We start from the raw sequence: 21,766 nt of genomic DNA, 5'->3' as shown, positions 1-21,766 counted from the left end.
GCATATTTTGGATTTGGTTTTCTTGTTCTTGTTGACCTTCGAAGTTGAGATTGCGAGTTTGAATCTTCTATTTCACTAGGTCTACCTTCTTCTCTTGGTTGTTGATATATACCAATTTGCCAAGGGTTCTGTGTCACTGTTCGATCAACTTCACTTCCATTTGAATCTTCTGATTCATCTGAACCTGGTTGAAGCTGAGCAATATGCTCCTCCATCTTCTATTCTAACTTTTCTTCAAAATCTCTCGAGTCAGGTAACACCTTCTTCTCTAAGGACCACCAAGATGATGCTTCATCAAATACCACATTTCGTGAAGTGTAGCATTTATTACTTGTTGGATCACAACATTTCCATCCCTTTCTTTGGCTATCATATCCCACAAAGATAGCTTTCTTCTCAAACTTATTTCGTAAATGGTCTGGAACAAATACATAGCACACACAGCCAAATACTCGAAAGTAACTAACTGTAGGTTTCGTGTTCCATAGTTTCTCAAAGGGTGAAATAAATTATAACCTCTGTTGAGGAAGTTTGTTGATCATAACAGCTGCAGTTCTCATCGCTTCTGCCCAAAACCTTCCCGGTACATTCTTTCCATGTAGCATACTACGAAAAATTTCTGCAAGATGCCTATTCTTTCTTTCAGCTACACCATTTTGTTGTAGTGTATTGGCACAAGTATATTGATGACGTATTTGACACTCCTTTAGGTATCGAAAGAACTCATTTGAACTATATTCTCCCCCATTATCTGTGCGCAAGCAACGAATCTTCTTCCGCACTTCTCCTTCAACTATTTCTTTGAATTCTTTAAACTTTGAGAATGTGTCAGATTTTTCTTTCATAAAGAAGACCCACACATATCTAGAGAAGTCATCAATGAAAGTCACCATATAACGCATACCACCAATTGATGATTGCTTAACTGGTCCAAACGCATCAGAATGAACTAATTCTAATGGTTCCGTTGCTTTAAATTTTGATTCCACATATGGCAGTTGGTGTGCTTTACCATATTGACACCAGCACATATCGTGTATGTTCACACATCAAGCTGAGGTAGCCCCCTCAACATCAACTTCTTTACCATCACATTTAACTTCGAGTAGCTAATGTGACCTAACCGCATGTGCCATAGATCTGCTGTCTCATTTTTCCTTGCTTTGTCCACATATGCAGACTCTGCTGACAACACATAGACTGACTCCACTCGCCGCCCTTCCATTGCTGGTTTTTCTGAGATTTTGATGTCACGATACACCTTTACATCTCGGGGACCAAACATAACATAGTGGCCTAATGATGTTAATTAAGCTACAAATAACAAATTTTTCTTCATTCCTGGAACATAATAAACATCTTGAAGTGGCACCTAGTTAGAATTATATCGAGGCGTAACTGTAGTCTTACCAATATGGGCTATCGGTAATCTTGAGTTATCAGCCGTCACCACTGCACGACTTCCTTTATACTCACACAAATTTTGCAACATATTTTTATCACCTGTCATGTAACGCCCTGGATAGCCAATACCGCTACACTGCGTATTTATAAAGGTGCAGGACTTGCTAATCAAGTCATTTAGTTAAAACGTGTCACTAACCATGAATGTGCTAGGGTTAAAAAAGGGTTTTGGTCTCAAAAGATACATTTTATATAGTTAACACAGTTTTACACATGGGATCCCAAAAAGAAACAGTCTTTAAAAGTCGGTTTACAGAATTTCCAAAATACAGACAACCATCAGCCATTCTAAGACAAAACAGACATTTCTAGTTCCCCTGTTCCTGCCTTCCCCTCAACCGTGGTAGCTAGTCATGTACAATCAGCTCACAGAGCTCTCCACGTCAGGGCTGATCAAGTTTTCCCTTGCCTTTACCTACACCACGTAGCACCCGTGAGCCAAGGCCCAGCAAGAAAACATAATATGCATCACAAACAACAATAACAGATAATTAACCCTTTAGGCATGATCAAACACTTAACACTCATATTAACCACATAACATGTACTCAGAATCAAAGATGCAATTAAACATTAATAACAATCTGTACGCCCTGGTTTTCCCACAGGCTGTTAGCAGGCTGAGGTATGGCCTAATCATGAGATACGGCCTAATCATGTCTACCACGTGAACATCCCCAAGACCGGAGCTTCCGTAGAAGGTTCCTACCTCCTCAGCTCGAGGTAGCCTAAGGGTTCGCCAAGATTAGACTGAGTTTGGACTCTAACGGCCACAGGTCGAGGGAAGCATCCAGCTCGTGGCGCGAGCTAGGGTTGGAGGTTGTGACCCTTTATAAAGTCAACCACGCAAGGTAAACGTGCATATATCAGACATCACATGTCTGATATATCCCTGACTTCTCGGACACGCAGCATGAATGTGCGCATTCAGACACCCACGACTGGGTTGGGCCGTGCGGCCCATTATCCCCCTTACCTATTGATTAGACCACACTTCATGTGTCAGGTTCTAGGAATTAATCATGAATGTCACAGAGTTGACATGATAGGTAAGAAGGTCACGGGATGACCTTCTTACCAACTCCCAGGTGCCCTCTCCTATAAATATGGAGACCCTGGGAGTTACAAATGGTTGGATTCTATTATGTAAGAAATACCCTGTAAAAGAATACCAAGCATATAACAATAATATTGACTGGTGGAGTAAAAGGATTTTAACCTTTGAACCACCTAAAAACGTACTTGTGTCACCATTCCATAAAATAGATCATTCATCTATTTCGGTTCAACATAAGCACTAATCCCTTCCTCTTATTTTCTTAATTACCCGTTAGCGAAGAACCGCGTCAACAGTTTGGTGCTTTCATTGAGAGCAAGTTAGATTGGTGCTGTCGCAAACATCCACTATGGTGACCACTCGATCCAGACACGGTAACGAGACGGAACAACATGATGGGCAGGAGGCTCATCATATTGCCATCCCCGGCGAACAAATTCCTGAGGTTCAACAGCGGCCGGGCAAGCAGCCGGTGGGCTAAGATGACACTGGAAGTTCGGCGCCCCGACCACCTAATCCAAACCCAGATTATTACACTGCGGTGGAGATGGAGAATGCTAAGCTGAGGAGCCAGCTAGCAACAGCTAATCAGCAGATCAAGGATGTGTTGCCCCTACTACCCCCTCTTACAACCGACGCTAACGTCGGAAAGAGGCAAGGCGAGACTCATAAGTCCCGTCGGGGTAATCAGTCCAGGCATAGCCGCTCGGACAGACCTCTGACAGCCAACTCTATTCCCTCATCGCATCGTCGAGAGGCAAACTTCGAAGAAATCCCTAGAGCTGAACAACAGCAGTACAGCCGTTCGGTTCGAACTTCAACTCCCAGCTCCCAACCAGCCTCGAGCGCGCCCAGGAGAGCTCGAGGAAATTCCAGAAGGAGATCCGGGGAGGGCTCACAGCATCAGCCCATCCCCACCAGCCGTCCTGCGCCACATCCAGATCGCCAGGCGTGGGACCCGCAGGTTGGCAGGGCCGAAAGGCCCCCACCTAACTTGATCCACCCTGATGGAACCAGGATCGCATCCCCGGTCAGGCATCCTCCTTCTCCAATAAGATATCCATCTCCTCCTTGGCCCATCCGAGATATTCCAGCCTACGGAAGTAGCAGGAGAAACCTGCCATCCGCAGGGCCTTCCAGACGTAGCAGGGCGCCGAGAGAAAGCACGGATCCTCACCACCAAAGGCGAACTCCGAGCTTTTCTAATGGGAGCTACTGGACCGGCAGCCGCCAGAGCGACCTTTTTGGCAGAGACCTGCGCCAGCGTTTAAGCTCGGCACAAAGTCCTCAAACCACCTAGGGGGGCGGCCTGCGAGATCGCCTTAACTCTCACAGAGGAGAGCCAGTAGGAGGCGGCAGCCATGCCCACTCAGGGGGAGACCTGTCTGAAGTGCGTAACGGCGGGAATGCCCCAAATAACCTATCTCAAGATAGGAGGGGCAATAACCCACCAAATATGTACAATGGATCCGGAGCTGTTGAACAGTCCCGGAATAACCAAGGAAATCAGGACAAAACCCTCGAGCGCCTGGCTCAGATGGAGGAGCTGATGAGGAAGCTCCTGTCAAAGAAAGAGAAAGATGAATACGATTTGGGGGACGAGATGGAGCTCTTCGCCCCCAGCATAGCAGCAGCAACAACTTACCCACCCGGTTTCCGTATGCCGCACCTGTCCAAATTCAATGGAGACGGAGATCCGTCGGACCACCTGGGGATGATCAACACCCTGATGATGGCTCACAACATCGGCCCCGAGCTGAGGTGTCTGATATTTCCCTCCACACTGACTGGGCCAACCAGGCAGTGGTTCAAGCAAAGCAAAAGACAATCAATCAGTTCCTGGAAGACTTTTTCTGCTGACTTCAAAAGGGCATTCCGAGCCTCCCAGGCTGCCCGCGTCAAGGCCGATTCTCTGGCTAACGTGAGGCAGCAGCCCGACGAAACTCTGAAGGCTTACCTGAGCAGGTTCGCGAACGTTGCTGCTCGAGCTAGAGACGCGGATGACAGCTCCAAGCTCATGGCCCTGAGAACTGGAATCCTCGTCGGAGGGGAACTCTGGAAAGATATACAAAGGAAGGGAGTTAGCTCAGTGAACGAATTCCTTAACAGGGCCTAGGAATGGATCAACTTGGAGGAGGTCGAAGCCTCAGCTGCAGGGACCAGCCAGGTCCCTGAGCAGCCCACTGGAGTGGGGACGGATATCGTGACAGCGACCCAAAACTTCACACATAATAACCAGCTCGGTGGAAGCAAAAGAAAGGGGAACGGCCAGCACGGCCCAAAGAAGAATAAGCTCGTAGACAAGTTTAAGCCCATCTACGCGACTTATACAGAGCTCGCCCACTCTAGGGAGAATATCTTCTTGGAAAATTCTACTTGTCTCCCCTGGAAGAGGCCGGAGCCGTTGAAGCACTAGAAGGGGAAGAGAGACACCTCCAATTTTTACCGTTTTCACAACGATGTTGGCCACAATACCGATGATTGTAGGAATTTAAAAGATGAGATCGAGACTCTCATCCGAGCCGGCCCCTTGGCCCAGTACGCATGGAACAGGGTTCCAGCAAGTCGACCTGCTCCGGAAGTCCCAGTCAGTTAGCCTGGGTCTCGGGTAGATCAGGACGTCCCTCCCGTGATAGGATGAGAGATATCCACAATATCTAGAGGTCCGCATATGGCTGGCACGAGCAGGGGTGCCCAGAAGAGGTATGTAAACGAACTCAAGGCGCATAATGGAGTAGAGTTCATCCCGGAACAGCGTCTGCCGAAGCAGCAGCGATTGGAGAGGCAACCGATCGTTTTTACAGAAGAAGATGCGGGCCATGTCCAGTTCCCTCATAACGACCCTTTGGTCGTAGCAGTTCAGCTCGCTAATCGGAAGGTTAGGAGGGTGCTGATCGATAATGGGAGCTCGGTAAACCTTCTATTCTGGTCCACATTGGAAAAGATGGGTCTGACTGTCGCCAAGCTGAAGGCGACCTCCATGATGCTATATGGTTTTTCGGGAGAAGGATCAGCGGCTATATGGACTATCAAGCTGGTGATCACCCTAGGAGAAGGACCTCAGATAGTCTCCAAACTCTTTGAGTTCGTGGTCATCGACTGCTCCGCTGCATACAACGCAATTTTGGGACGACCCACGCTCATAGCCTTTGCGGCCGTCACTTCCATTCGCCACCTCGCGATGAAATTCCCTACTTCCACAGGAATATGCACTGTCCATGGCGATCAGCTCGCTGCCAGGGAATGCTACAGCATTTCCATGAAGGGAAAATCAAAACCCGGGCAGCTAGCAATGGCCATCCAAGGTGGTGGAGAGGAATCTCAGGAACCCTTAGCTGATCCTGAGATTGAAAAACCTTAGAGCGCCGAAGGGGAAAATATCGTCTTAAGTGAGGATATTGACCCCCGAATAGGCGAGGATAGGTCCGAGCTCTAGGCTATTAAGGAGCTCGAGGAAATAAACATCGATCCGCAAAATCCTTCACAGATGGTCAAGCTCGGGAAAAACCTCTGTAGCAAGAGGAAGGCGAAGCTGACTAAATTTCTGCAGAACAACCTGGATGTGTTTGCGTGGTCACACGAGGACATGGTGGGAATCAGCCCGAATGTCATCATGCACACCCTACATCTGGATAAAAGCGTTCCTGCGAAGTCCCAGAAGTAGAGGCGCCTCAGAACAACCCGGGCTGAAGCCTTAGAGGAAGAAGTAGCCCGGCTCAAGAAATGTGGTTTTATCCGTGAAGCCAAGTTTCCAATTTGGGTCGCCAACCCCGTGCTGGTCTCGAAGCCCAACGGGAAGTGGCGGACCTACATCGACTTCTCCAACCTGAATAAAGCCTGCCCCAAGGATTGTTTTCCATTGCCAAGGATTGACCAACTGGTGGATGCCATGGCAGGGCACGAGCTCATGTCCTTTATGGACGCGTACTCAGGCTACAATCAGATCGCCATGAATTCGGCGGACCAGGAGCACACCAGCTTCATGACCCCGACTAACGTTTATTGTTACAAGGTCATGCCATTCGGGCTGAAGAACGCCGGTGCTACATACCAAAGGTTAGTAAATTGAATGTTCACAAACCAGATCGGGAAGAACATGGAAGTGTACGTTGATGACATGCTAATCAAGTCAAAGACTGCCAATAACCATGTTTTCGACCTGGAAGAATGCTTCAAGATACTACGGGAGTATGGCATGAGGCTTAATCCACAAAAGTGCACTTTTGGAGTCGCATCGGGAAAATTCCTGGGTTTCATTGTCAATACCCGAGGAATCGAGGCAAATCCTGACAAGATCAGATCATTGCTCGAACTTCCCTCCCCCAGGTCGCGTAAAGATGTCCAAGGCCTGACAGGAAGGGTGGCAGCCCTCAACCGGTTTATTTCAAAATCCATCGTTAAGTGCTTGCCATTCTACAACCTGCTCCGAGGAAATAAGAAGTTCGAATGGACAGAAGAGTGCGAAAGCGCTTTCCTCGACCTGAAGGCACATCTGGCCGAACTGCCCGTATTATCCAAACCAAAGGCAGGAGAGCCTCTTTTTCTCTACCTAGCTGTCACAGAGGATGCAGCTAGTACCGTATTAGTCCGAGAAGAAGACCGGGTTCAGAGACCAGTTTACTACATCAGCAAGAGACTTCTCGGAGCTGAATCCCGGTACCCGTTGATGGAGAAATTGGCGTTCTGCCTTATCACTGCCTCTCGAAAGCTCAGGCCGTACTTCCAGTCCCACTTAATACACGTCATAACCGATCAGCCTTTAAGGCAGGTTTTGCAAAAACCTGAAGCATCGGGACGTCTGTTAAAGTGGGCTATCGAACTCAGTCAGTTCGAGATCTTATACACCCCACGAACTGCTATAAAAAGTCAGGCCCTGGCCGATTTTGTAGCGGAGTGCACAGGATTCCGGGAGGATCTTGCAGAAGACTCACCCCAGGTCACCTCGGCCCAGGCGTCGTGGAGGATCTTCGTGGATGGTTCATCCAATGAGAACGGCTCCGGGGCTGGAATCATTTTAATATCCCCTGAGGGACATAGATTCCACTCGGCGCTGAGATTCAGATTTAAGGCCTCCAATAACGAGGCTGAATACGAAGCTTTGCTGGCCGGGCTAAGAATAGCCCAGGAGCTGAAGGCGAGCTCCGTCCAGTGCTTCAGTGACTCCCAGCTTGTGGTAAACTAGGTTCTGGGTGAATATCAAGCACGAGGACCCAAGATGGCTGCCTACCTAGCAAAGGTAAAAGTTGAACTGTCCGCGTTTAGGCGAGGCTCGATCGAGCAGATACCTCGGGAGCAGAACACTAACGCAGACGCTCTTGCCAAGCTCGCCACCTCCAGGGAGACGGAGGCTCTGGGGTTAGTTCCGGTAGAGTTCTTGGATAAACCAAGTATAGAAGAAGCCCGGGCGGAGGTCAAGATGATCGACGCTAGGCCGACTTGGATGACCCCCATCCTTGAGTATCTCACCGAGGGGAAGCTACCTGAAGGGCGTAATGATGTGCGGCGAGTGCTGTATCAAGCTCCCAGATATACGATAATAGACGGGGTGCTATACCGACGAGGGCACTCCCTACCTCTCCTACGATGTGTTCTTCCAAGCGAAGCAAAGTCCATCCTGCAAGAAGTACATGAGGGTTTTTGCGGAGATCACACTGGGGGACAAAGCTTGGCCCTAAAGGTCCTGAGGCAAGGATATTACTGGCCCACTCTGTCTAAGGATTCAAGCTCGTATGTCAAGAAGTGCGACAAGTGCTAGCGGTTCACCACAGTTGCCCGAGCTCCCCCAGTTGAGCTGAGGATGATCTCTTCCCCATGGCCGTTTGCAGTTTGGGGAATCGACTTGGTTGGCGCCCTCCCTACTGGAAAAGGCGAGGTCCGCTACGCCGTGGTGGCCATTGACTACTTTACGAAATGGGCTGAGGCAGAACCTTTGGCAACGATAACTTCCAAAAAAGTCCTCGACTTCGTGGTTAAGAGCATTATTTGCCGATTCGGGCTGCCCAAGAAAATTGTCTCCGACAATGGGACTCAGTTCAACAGCGACCTATTCACTGAATTTTGCGAAAGGTACGGAATTGTGAAAAGTTTCTCCTCCGTGGCCTATCCTCAGGCGAATGGCCAGGTCGAGGCCGTCAACAAGACGTTAAAGGCGAGCCTCAAGAAGAGACTAGACGAAGCGAAGGGGGTCTGGCCAGAACAGCTCCCCCAGGTTCTGTGGGCATACCGGACCTCGCATCGGACTCCTACGGGTCATACTCCTTTCTCACTGACATTTGGGAGTGAGGCAGCCCTCCCTATGGAGATTAAGGTACTTTCGCATAGGGTCCAAGCATACGACCAGGATCGCAACCACAAGCTACTCTGCACTTCCCTTGACTTGGTTGATGAAAGACGAGAAGATTCACAGCTCCAGCTCGCACATTATCAGCAAAAAATCACTCGTTATTTCAACTCAAAAGTCAAAAAGCGCGCCTTTAGCATGGGCGACCTAGTCCTCAGGAGGGTTTTCTTAGCCGGTAAGGATCCCAAAGACGGAGTATTAGGACCGAACTGGGAAGGGCCATATCAAATTATCGAGGTCATTAAAGAAGGAACTTACAAATTAGCTCGGCTCGATGGAGGCTCAGTCCCACGAACTTGGAACGCCATCCATTTAAAGAGATATTATCGATGATTTCCTTGTAAGGCCTAAAAGGCCATTTTTTATGTATTACGCAATGAGAATTAACTTTTTCGTTTATGATTGTACATGTTTACAAGTATAATCTAAAGTAACCATGAAAGAGCCTTTCCCAGTTACTTGGGGGGCATATGGTGCCTGGATATAACCAGGTCGCCTTAAAAGGCTTAGAAGTTAATTCAAATCGATTGATCGTTGTTCTTCTTAAAGAGCACGAGATATTGATAAAAATTAACGCGAACTAAGCTGTATCCTGGATATAACCAGGTCATAAAACTTAGAAGTTAACTTAAATCGATTGATCGTTGTTTTTCTTAAAGAGCACGAGATATTGATAAAAGTTAACACGAACTAAGTTTTCAAATTAAGTTCCTGGAAATAACCAAGTCATAAAACTTAGAAGTTAACTTAAATCAATTGATCGTTGTTTTTCTTAAACAGCACGAGATATTGATAAAAGTTAACACAAACTAAGTTTTCAAATTAAGTTCCTGGAAATAACCAGGTCATAAAACTTAGAAGTTAACTTAAATCGATTGATCGTTGTTTTTCTTAAAGAGCACGAGATATTGATAAAAGATAACACGAACTAAGTTTTCAAATTAAGTTCCTGGAAATAACAAGGTCATAAAACTTAGAAGTTAATTTAGATCGATTGATCATTGCTTTTCTTAAAGAGATTAACGCGAACTAAGTTTTTTCGAAATAGTAACTAAAGTGCGTAAAGACAAGGAAATAAGTCAATTAAAAATAAAATTGATCATTAGATTGTCTCGAGGTGGAAACACCCCATGCAAAAGTTACACAAAATTTGAGAATATTAAAGGAAAGGGTACGAAAGAGGAAGGCCCTAAGCTCCGCCGGGCTGCCCCGTGGAGGTCGCCGTCTCGTCCTCCTGCTCAGCTGCGTTGGAGGCTTCTCCGGTCTCGGAAGATGCTTCTTTCTCGAGGCGAGCTTTAAACCCCTCCAGCAAGAGCTCCCAGACGTCCGCTCCCACGAAGGAGAAGTCATTGTCCGGGTTGTAGACCCAGCAGTGATAGAGCATGTCCTCCATGGCGGTGCTGGAGGCTGCCTGCTCTGCTTCCAGGGCGGCCTAGGCCTCCTCGGCCCTGGCCTTCACGGTGTCTAGCTCTGCCCGCGCAGCGGCGAGGGCGGCTTTGGTTGCCTCGGCCTCCTGAAGCTTGGGACAGGCTTCTTCCAGCTTGGCCCGTGCGGCCGCCAGGGCATCCCTAGCCTCCTGCAAGGAAGTCTGGTGGGTGGCCACAACCGACTGGTACTCGCCCCTCATATCCTCGAGCTGGGCCTTGGTCCTGGCTATGCTTCTGTGAAGGGCCAAGGCGCTCTGCAAAAATGGAGAAGCAACTGCCTTAAGAGAAAGAGAAGGGAGAAAGGAAAAACAAGGCAAGGCATGCTAATCAAAGATCACAAAAGGATAAGGTCAGCTTACCGTAAGGGCCATGCCCAATGAAGATTCCAGCACGCCCACCGGGCTCATTATTTCGATGGCCCATAGCTTCGTCTCTTTGAAGCGGTAGAAGTGGCTGACGGCATAGTTCGCCATCTCGTACACCGTCCCCCTAAAGACATCTGGGATCTTCTCCAGATCCCGGGGGTCCACCGGGATGCGTACCTCGGAAGGCACGATCGCCGAAGTCCCGGGCTTCGCCCCTGTGTCCCGGACGAAGGCCGGAGCTCGGGGAGGGGGTGGAGGCATGCTTCCTTCTACAGCAGGAGGTACGGTTTTCTCGACCTGGGCAGCTGGGGGCTGCTCTTTCTCCTTTGTAGGAGATTTAGTTGGGGTCTCGGCGGCTTTCTTCGCCATCCGGAGCTTCTTCATTTTGGGCCCAGAGGCCCCAGCTGAGGGGTTCCCCCCGGCGAACACAGCCCGTAGATTTTTTCCCCCGGACTGAGACATCTCCTCTGGCAAAACAAATATACGGTTAGTACACAAGTCAGCAGTCATGCAAAAACAGAAACAAAGGGAAAAAATGCGAAATTCAAGTATACATATGTACAAAGGCGAATCCTACCCCCCGAGCTAGAAGAAGAGTCTATGGTTACGACCATCGGCCTCGGAGCTTCCGCGGGGGAATCTAAGGAAATTATTTCTCGAGCTGGCACAGGTTCTGGATCCGAGGCTGCCTCAGGACTAGACTCTTCTACATACTGCCTAAGACCTGGAGCTACGGCACCCTCCCAGAGTGATGGCCATGACCGAAGGTTAGTCCCATACTCCTCGAATAGGATAGACCTAAAAGCTAGGGTGTTGTCTACAACTATGGTACCCCTAGGACGACTACTTTCGTAATCCAGCACGAGCTGGTCGACGCAGTGGAGCAGGCTTTCATCTAAGTCTGGGTCACTTCAATGGCGTTGGACGATCTGTTTAGGATTGAACCTAGCTAGCCGGGGGTCTGCAGTGGCCCTATCTAAGTTCCTAAACGTGTAAGGGTTACCTTGGCCGGAGGGAACCACAGCTGCTCCAGACCGGATCCTCTCCTAGTCCGTTCTTTGGGCGACCTCCAACGCCCGTTTCCTCGTCCTCACGAGGGGCACCTCGTCCTCCTCATCTTCATCCCCTGCGACCTCCTCCACGATGATAGACCTCATATCGCGAGCTAGGGGAGGCACTTAGGGCCTCCTCAGGTTCAGAGTCTGGCCTGGGGAGATCAGCTTACAGCCCAGCATCATCTCGTCTGTCACGAGCTGACGATAGTCCTTTTCACTGGGGGCAAGCCCGCCAGTGTCTCGTACTAGCTCCCGAGAATCACAGACTTCTCTGTCCTCGCGAAGATAGCTGCAGAATTAATCTAAGTCAGAAATGGAAACAGGAGGAGCTAACTGGTACTTAACTTACGAGCTAAGGTTGAGAAGGCACTTACGAGGACGGTTGAAGTAGTGCAGCTCATAGTTTCGGAACCCCGTCGACATAAAGAATTGATCTTTAAAGTCATTGGGGTGGCTGGGCAGCTCGATGACCGCGGCCGTGTTGAGGAACCGGGTTAAGTAATAAAACCCGTCACCTCGCCCCCGCTGCTCTAGGCTGGCCTTGAGGCAGAAGAAATACAGAATGTCTGCAGGAGTGGGGACCTCCCACTCCTATTTCAAGAACAAGTACCTTAACCCCGCCAACAAACGGTAAGAGTTAGGGGGGAGTTGGAATGGGGCCAACCTCACGTAGTTGAGGAAATCAGCGAATTACTGATCCAACGGAAGGAAGGCCCCCGCCTTGAAATGTTCGTCGCTCAAGGCCGAGAACACCTCGTCAAGCAGCGCGCAGCTCCGCTCGCCTTCTAAGGGAGGTCGGGCAACCACGTTTCCTCTCCCCAGCTCGATGTTATGGGAGAGGAATATTTTGTTCACCCTCGCCTCGTCGGTGATCTTCGAGACGATCCTCTCCGCCTCAAAGAATGCGTCGGGGGCCACCTCGAGCTCCCGTTCCACTGCTGGCCCGAAGTGGGGGATTGGGGATTCAGCCATCACCTCATTTCCCTTGTTTTGTTGGGAAGACGAGCTGCCTACGGACTTCTTGGGAGTGTTCTTCTTGGGTCCCATCTGGTCGCCTAGCGAACAAAAAGAAGAAATTTTAGAAGAAGGCGACCTAAAAATGGAGAAGAATCTGAATGTGTTTCCTTAACACGAGCTGAGGTAAGCCCAACCCATGGAGAGTGAGACCACGCGGTTCTATGAACATGCGCCTAAGCTCCCAACAGATACCCGATTACTCGGAATTCGTGTGTCAGGAGGGTCAGGATAGAATTTGCCTTGGGGGGAAAGTTTCAGTAGGCTAGCAAGGCAAAACCGCCTGTGAAGCGTGCCCCCTAAGCTACCCGATTTTGCACCCAAAATACTAGGTACTTTAAACAAGCATACCCAAAATCCTACCCAGAAAACACACCAATGCTCCTAAATGGTTTTCTACTGTAAAGATACCCTAACCTAAAAGGATTTTACCCTTCATGCCCACATTACCAGCAAAACCTTGCATGTGGCTACAGTAAATATTTACCTAAGCTACAGTGAAAATTAATTTCAAAACATGCACAGTCAGGAGACTTACTGAGTGTTCTGGTTGAGTGGAGGGTGAAGGGGTCGTCTGGGTTGGGGCTTCGCTGGAGTGGTTGATTCCAAAGCTTCGAAGGGGCCCTTACACCTGAACTTCTTGAGTGCTGGGAATGACAACCGGAAAGAAGAGGGTTTTCTCGTTTGAAAATGAAGAGAGAAGAAGAAGAAAATTTCTGAAAAATTTCAAATGAACGGGTGGCCCATGCGTAAGGTGGCCACCCCTTTTGTATACGTGAAGGGCTGCGTGAAGAGGGTCATAGGATTGCCCTGATGTGGAATCCAAGGCCCTCCACTCGAAAGACGAAACGGCGGCTGAGCATAGGCTAGGCCATTAAATGCGGTTCTCGGAAGACGTACCGTCACCAACCACGATGTTCCATGTATTCGGCGCCTGCGTAAAATGTGGAATATGAAGAGTTCATGAGGAAGCCTAAAAGCCCCTACTATGGCCCTATACAACGTCGTGTACCACGAGCAGGGACTTGGGGGGGGGGGGGAAATGTACGCCCTGGTTTTCCAACGGGCTGTTAGCAGGCTGAGGTATGGCCTAATCATGAGATACGGCCTAATCATGTCTACTACGTGAACATCCCCAAGACCAGAGCTGCCGTAGAAGGTTCCTACCTCCTCAGCTCGAGGTAGCCTAAGGGTTCGCCAAGATTAGACTGAGTTTGGACTCTGATGGCCATAAGTCGAGGGAAGCATCCAGCTCGTGGCACAAGCTAGGGTTGGAGGCTGTGACCCTTTATAAAGTCAACCACGCAAGGTAAACGTGCATATATCAGACATCACGTGTCTGATATATCCCTGACTTCTCGGACACGCAGCATGAACGTGTGCATTCAGACACCCACGACTGGGTTGGGCCGTGCGGCCCATTATCCCCCTTACCTATTGATTAGACCACACTTCATGTGTCAGGTTCTAGGAATTAATCATGAATGTCACAAAGTTAACATGATAGGTAAGAAGGTCACGGGATGACCTTCTTACCAACGCCCAAGTGCCCTCTCCTATAAATATGGAGACCTTGGGAGTTACAAATGGTTGGATTCTATTATGTAAGAAATACCCTGTCAAAGAATACCAATCATATAGCAATAATATTGACTGGTGGAGTAGAAGGATTTTAACCTTTGAACCACCCAAAAACATATTTGTGTCACCATTCCATAAAATAGATCATTCATCTATTTTGGTTCAACATAAGCACTAATCCCTTCCTCTTATTTTCTTAATTATCTGTTGGCGAAGAACCGCGTCAACACAATCAAGTTACATGATTATCAGGGCCGACAACTTAGGCCGCACCCTTTGTTTTCCCCACTGACTCTGGCCCGCTTAAACCGAGCTCAGTGCATAATAAGCTGTCCTCGGCTACCAGTGGTCGAGCCGCGCCCTGTACGCTAGTGTAACATTGGCGCTCTTAGGCCATTGGTTTACTGTTTACATGTCATAATACCATCCTTTCAAAGCATACATATTAGGGAACCCTTAGTCCCTTTAAAATTACACAACCGACTGCAGTTTTCTTACCTTTAATTTCCACGTTCACTGACTATGAGCGACGTCCCTCGAGCACGATCCGTTTCCCGAGCCCTAGCTTAACACCTAGTCACAACCAAGGTAATAAATTCCATTAATATTCTAATAAAGGTTTCCGGGTATAGTTCTAGCATCCTGGACATCAAATTCTGCCAAGCACGGTGGTGGAATCGATCCCGAGCACCCTAAGTTAGATTCCCGCGCTTAAAATCCCCAAAAGATCAAGAATATACCTAAGGGTTGCGGCCCTTGAAACCTAGCCGCGACCCGCCCCTAAAACAGAACCCAAGCCCCTCAGTAGGCAGACACGCGCCGCGACCCTGCCCTGTGGCGCCGCGGCGCTCCCCTTTGGCCGAGCCTCCCTGGCCTCTTTGCTTCGTAGGGCCGCAACGCTCTAGAACAGAGCCGCGACCCAACCCTTCGTGCCCAGAAAATCCACCATATCTAACATCCTAACCTTATTCAAAACCACCCCAAAGCACCCTAATTCAAAACCCATTAATCACAAAACTTTTAACATGATTCTAACAGCATAATCCAACAGAAATCCCGCTTAAAAACCTACTAAAATCCCATTTTGATTCCTGAAACCCAGCAACTCAAAACACCAAAAACCAGTCATGCAAACTCAGATTTTAACCTCTAAATTACGAATTGAAGCTTACCTTCTTTGTTGAACCACTTCCTTAACAGATTCTTGAGCTAGAATCCAAGCTTCTCAACTTTAATTCAACCCTTAAACATCAAAACCATAAACACCCTTATTACTCAGCCAAAACTCAGAATTCTAATGCTCAAAAATATGATTCAGCCCTTACCTTAATCTTGGTTGAGTTTCCTTAGCTGAGCGCTAGATTAAACTTCAAGATTCCAGCCCAAACCACTGAATTCCCAGTTGATTTCCCTTAAATTTCAGTGGTTTTTCTTGAGAGAGAGAGAAGAGAAGGGAGAGAAGAGCAAAATAGGTCGGTTTGTGTTTTATTCTACCAGTTTCTCTTTTGTTCAGTCTAACCCTTGGTTAATTAAGTCAATCCCGAGGCTCGGGGTGCCGGAAACGTCCCCGAGGGCAAAACAGTAAATTTCCCCAATATTCCCGCCTAAGCTTCCTAACCTCAAATATATCTCCATATATTTATTTCCATAACCCGATAACCCAAATAATCATCTAGTACTCGGATTACCCCTTGACTTGCCCCAAGTCAAGTATTAAGCCCCGTTGTGACTTCCTGCTAACTGGCTCCCTAGGATCGCCTCAAGTCGTACGCTGCAGATCTACCCACATAATAATGTGGTTCTCACAGATATAACAGATCTATCCACATAATAATGTGGTTCTCACAGATATAACATTTAACCACATTTACATTCATATAATCACACAAGCATGCTTATCATGTAATCATGCATTAAATCAATAAACTCGCACATAAACAAATTATTCCCTCCCAGCACACTAATCAGGGCCCTTAAGCCATAACAGTAATTTTGGGTCGTTACATGTCATATGATTTGAGCACCCTGAATCTACAATCCAATCATTTTTGTAGTCAATCTTTTCTGATGTCGTTGCCATGAAAGCTAATTCTTCTTCCTCCATAGCAAGATACGCTTCAGCATCCCAATCATCTTCATGCTCTTTAGAAGTAGAGGTCGCAGTATTACTTTCAGCAAACTTTTTCTTGAACCAACAGTCTTTTGCCATGTGGCCTATTTTCCCGCAATTGTAACACTTGCCATCAAGCTTTTTACCATGAGTGCGATTCTTCGAAGCTTCCCATCGATGAGAGTCTTCCTTTCCTTGGTGATGCTTCCTATCACCATCCTTTTTAGATCCACCATTATTGTGCCGCTTTTCGTTGCTTTTGTTGGTGTAGAGCGCTTCCTCTTCACTCTTCAATGCAACTCCTCTCATTTGCTTAGCCATAGCTTCTTGACCAACAAGAAAATTTTCGAACTCAACAAGTGATGGTTGTGTCGGCCATCCTTGTATAGCGGCAACAAACCCTCGGTATTTGGGTTTCAAACCATGGATAATTAATCTCTTTATCCTAGCATCGTCTATAGATGCTGTTGGATCTAAAACAGATATTTCACGACATATCAATTTCATCTTATGAAAATATTGGGGAATTGTCATGTCTCGTTGCGCCATTGATATCAACTCATTCTCGAGAATGTGTAGTCTCGTATCATTCTTCTTTGAAAAAAGTGTAACTAAAGTGTCCCATGCTTCCTTCGATGTTTTAGCATCGCGTATGTGCTCCAACATTTCTTCTTCAATTGTGGTCTTTAAAGCAAACATTGATTTGCCTGCTTTAATTTTCCACTTTCACAAGATGTCATTGGCATCTTCTGCTGTCGGTTGTGTAACTTCACCACCACCGACAATCTCCCGAAGATCTTGTCCTTGTAGGTAAGACTCCATACATGTTACCCATGTGGTGTAATTTGTACTATTAAGCTTTTTGATTCCTCCAACTACTTGAAGATCACCCATTATGCTGACAAGAGTTCAACTATATGAAACAAGCTTACTTTAACAAATTTAACACCGTGGCTCTAATACTAATTGTTGAAGAAAATTTAGAATATAAAATTCTAAATTTTATATCACAAAGAAGAAATTCACAGAGAAGTGGAGACACACCACAAAACTTTATTTAATTGAGACTACAATAAGATAACTCTCAATAACAAGACTACAACATATATATAAGACTAATTGTCTTATTTCATTTCCTTTCTCGATATCAATTTAAGACGTAAAGAAATGGGTATTTATAATAACCCAAATGAAATACAAATTATGTATCTTAATTTAGTTAATTAATTATATCCATACATTATATATAAACTTAACTTATATATACTTAATATAGATTTAGTTTGTTTATTAGGAGTTAATATTGATTTTAACACAATCAAGTGCAGTTTCGGCGGTTAGACTTCGTTCTTAAAAAAACTGAGCCCAATTTACAGTTAAGAACCAGGGGAAATTATGAGGGCATTTAGCTTACGTGGTGAAATATTTTCCTTTTTTTAGTTCAATTCAAGAATTATGATAATATATAATTCAAGATTTATTAAAATATTGAGAAAGAATAATGCCACATAGATTACACTATGTTTGTTCAGTGTAAGAACATTTTCAGGTGTAAATGCAAAACGTGTGCTTTAACTAAATGAAGAGGCGAATATGTCGAAGAGTAAAGGAACAGAAGAGGAAGCTGAGGCTTCTGATTAGGGGACAAAGCCTCAGAAAAGCAAAGGGAAACCCTGCGAAGCGGGATTAAGTGGAAGGCTAGAAATGAGTTGTAAATAAGACACGTGGACGAGTGAGAATGAGTATTTCTAACTCTTTTATCTTATATTTTCTATAAATAGCATGATTTATTAATTCAAAATAGACTTTTGGTCTTTTCTTTACTACATGGTTACTCTGTAGAAATTGTGAGAAGAAGATCACACTCAGTTAAGTAGCAGAGAGTTTTCTTGCCAAAAACACACCCCACAGTCGACTTAGACAATCGGGCGTGTATAATTAAAGTATGGTTAAAGTCAAGAAAGATCAAGATTAATTGTTCTGATATAGAAAGTTAATTGTTCTGAATATAGAAAGTATGTTCTTCGGGAGATTTTGACCAGAACACATGCATAGACAAAAATAGATCTAAGGTACATATGGTAGAAAAGTAACTGGAAACAATGCGGGAGCTAATCCAAATACGGTATTTCTATAAATATATATATATGTGTGTATAACAGAATAGGGATATACATATATATACTATGCAAATCTATAGAAAATTGCGGGTGCTATGCTCTTCCTTTTTTGTTCCAAATCGTCCAGTTGCTGAGAATGTTATATATCCTAAATTACAGACTAAATCATCTATGAATAATATAAATGATAGAATGGAAAAATTCAAGAGGGATCCTATAAGCAGAGCTGTATCCTATTTTCTTGCCTCTCTTGGCTTTTCATCGTTAATGATTGTCTGTCTGTCTCAACCCTGCTTCTTTTGTAGGGAACAAATCCTCTTTTATACTTTTCAGAGCTTATTTTATGTTGAGAGAAGGCTGATCTTGAACTTGGTTTCCACTCCAAAATGGATACTTCTTTCTCTTCCTTTTCTAAGGAAGTGTAACGACTCTGAGAATCAGCATCTAAGCACTTATCACAATTCAAAGAACCAGTGTTTGAACCAGACCAGGATCCTTCTTCATTTACTTCTTGGACTTCGCTAAGATTAGAATCTAAAGATCCTTTTACTTGATCCTGATTATTTGAAGGAAATGGTAAACCCCCATAATAGGGCCATAAGGGCATAGGAGTTACAGAACCAGATCCTACAAGATTGGGAAATCCATTTTGGAAATGCATGAGATAAAGAGCTTGCACTGCACGAGGCAAATGACCCCAAACACAATGTGCAGTCTCAGTCGAAGACTCTGTCTCTGTGACAGGTGATGGTAATGGTTGTGCCAATTTCTCCTCCTGCTCACAAGAAGGCAGTGGTTTGCAAGTCCCCATGGTTGGAGAAGATGGTCTGTGGGAATCAGCAACAAATACAATTGTTCCAAAGAGTGTAAGGCTTCGGGCTGATACTATTTCAGCTGAAGTACCTTTAGCACATGCATTGTCTTGGGAAAACAACTCAAGTTTCTGCACATTAAAATCATAACCATAAGAATTATAAATATAATCATGCAGGATGAAGATGAGAATGTTTGAAACCATCAATTATGATAAGAAATTAGTAAACGCCAAAGAGAAAAGCAAGTACCACAGGAAGTTGACTGGGAGATGAAACTGAAGCTTTTACAGCCGCTGGTGGAGATCCAATGTCCTCGGTGGATGAGTTGGGCTCTGAAAATAAAATGCTTCCAACATGGATGCCCGTAGAAGATGAAACTGGAGACAAGCTTTCATCTTGTGTATTTGACCCACTTAAACCAATTGTATCTGAGCCCATTGCAGATAACACTGATTTTGGAGATTGGTTATCCTGCTCTGAAAGCGATAAATAAGATTTTGTTGAATGCTCTGGAATGGATAGTTCTTCCTTTGTTGAATGAGCAAGTTTACGGGGATAAGGGTGCATAGGTTTTCGTTTGGGTCGAGGTGGAGGTATCTCAATGGATTCCTCTGTATTGACATTGCTGCCATTAGGATCTTGAGCAATCTGCCACAAATAGAGGAAAAGTAAGAACAAAGTTGACTATTCCTTCAGGAAGGTTTATGAGCATTTAATCATCAAAATTTTACTTACTCAAAAATAAGGGATTATAGATATTATGGTAGAGAATGGATAGTACTGGAATTGGAATAAGAGCAGTAAACCTTATAGAAGAATTTTTGAGCATGACTTCGAATTTGAACCGCAGTCTTTGTTCCAACATGTTCTATTATGAAAGGGGAACGTTTAACTAAGAGGACAACACTTGTAAATGCACACCATGATATAGCAAAACTACTGTGGTTGGGTATATGTTTTTGAATGTCTGATTATCTGATTTAAAATCTGACAATTCAAAAACGCCCACTACTTATGAGTAGTTTTTGGTACCCTACCACAGAACATGGCCAAAAGAAAATAGAAATCTACCTTCGATCTTTCGCCAAGCTCGGCCATACAGCTTTAAGGCTTCGAGGAACTTCCTATGCTCTTCTTCTGTCCATCTTTCTCTTTGTTTTGTGATTGTGTATGGTTTCCTAACCTATATTGGAGCATGAAACTTGCTAAGATAATAATCAAATTACTTGTAAAGAAAAACAGGCAGTATACAACACACATGTGAGGCAAAAAGAAAAAAGAGAAAAGGGATTCAATTGCAAACCTTTGGACAAAAGTCATTTCCACAAGAGAACTGATCTTTCAATTTGACACACAATGAAATTGCATTCTCTGACGAGAAAACACCAGCTGAAGGACTTGCATCATTTTCATCCTATATTCAACAAACCAAGTAGATTTATTCAGAATAAATCCCAACTTACACCGAATTTTCTCCATTTTTATAAGAAAAGAGACACTTTTATTATTATTCTATCAATAGTACTAGTAGCATCATTTTTCTCCATTTTATATTTTAAAAAATAAAGTTAAAAAAACATTTCTTAATCACCTGTAAGGGGAAAAATAAGAAAAACAAGGGAAAAAATAAAATGAAACTTTAGCAAATACAAAATTCTATTTTGGTCTAAAAGTTTCAAAATAAATAATTCAGCCTATTTCAAATAAATATAAAAAAAATCAAAGAAATTTAAAAACAAAAAATTTGCCCAAAAATACTTAAATCCATAAAAAAATAAAAAGCTAGAGCTGACAATCATCTATATTAAATAGAATATTGTCAAAAGTAAACACAGTTCCACGAAAGAAATATTTATTCAAAATATAAAACTGAAATATATATTATATACATACATGGATAGCCATAGCCGTGAAGACTATCGATCTACTCAGTTTAAAAGATTTGTTTTTCCTTCAACAAAAGCCAAACACCGTTTGCGAAGCACTATCAATTTCACAAAATTCTAAAACTCGCAGCAGTCCCAATAACAGACAATCAGATGTTGAGAAAAATCAACTAGGCCTTGGCACTTGATGAACAAAATCAAATTCGTTCGATGGGACGAAAAATGAAGAAGAAGAGAGAAAATTGTAAAAGGAAAAGAGAAACTTGGTGGTGTTTGGGTTGTGAGTAAGAAAGCGAAAAAGCGAAAGAAAAAGGCGAAGGCAGATGTTGCCACATCAGACTCCGAATTTTTTTTATATTTAATTTAATTAATTTGAAATAAAGATAAAATTTGAAAGCTGGAATCTTGTGGCTGAGGTTGAAAGAGTTAATCTACACCTGGCGTGTCCTTGTCTCCGTTCACTTTTTTTCATTTTTTGTTAGGTACGTGTTTTTCTTTCCTTCCAACCAAATTCAAGCAGCTCTTGGATAAT

General features: G+C 45.0%; 1 protein-coding gene across 2 annotated transcripts; it reads right to left on the bottom strand.

Annotated features, from left to right (window-relative positions):
- Positions 1-18,380: 18,380 nt before the first annotated feature.
- Positions 18,381-21,532, bottom strand: LOC133818668 (protein REVEILLE 1-like). 2 transcript variants are annotated; one of them, XM_062251683.1, is made up of 6 exons: positions 21,242-21,532; positions 20,652-20,762; positions 20,420-20,531; positions 20,155-20,216; positions 19,598-19,996; positions 18,381-19,476 (listed from the first exon to the last, which is right to left on the bottom strand). In XM_062251683.1, the coding sequence occupies exons 1-6, from the start codon at positions 21,251-21,253 to the stop codon at positions 18,748-18,750; spliced, it is 1,425 nt and encodes a 474-aa protein (XP_062107667.1). In that variant the 5' UTR covers positions 21,254-21,532; the 3' UTR covers positions 18,381-18,747. The 2 variants fall into 2 exon arrangements, with proteins under 2 accessions (XP_062107667.1, XP_062107668.1); XM_062251684.1 differs by lacking the exons at positions 20,155-20,216; positions 21,242-21,532.
- Between the last annotated feature and the right edge of the window lie 234 nt (positions 21,533-21,766).

The sequence above is a fragment of the Humulus lupulus genome, chromosome 2 (genome assembly GCF_963169125.1).
Source record: "Humulus lupulus chromosome 2, drHumLupu1.1, whole genome shotgun sequence".
NCBI lineage: Eukaryota > Viridiplantae > Streptophyta > Magnoliopsida > Rosales > Cannabaceae > Humulus > Humulus lupulus.
The sequence above is the reverse complement of the archived record's forward strand: the minus strand, read 5'-3'. Positions and strand labels throughout refer to the sequence as shown.

What these genes read in the sequence shown, in the direction of transcription:
- LOC133818668 (XM_062251683.1), bottom strand. An exon ending in GAAATGACTTTTGTCCAAAG is followed by an intron (nt 20,532 to 20,651) that starts GTTTGCAATTGA and finishes GCTCCAATATAG; the next exon opens with GTTAGGAAACCATACACAAT. An exon ending in AGCTTGGCGAAAGATCGAAG is followed by an intron (nt 20,217 to 20,419) that starts GTAGATTTCTAT and finishes CTTTCATAATAG; the next exon opens with AACATGTTGGAACAAAGACT.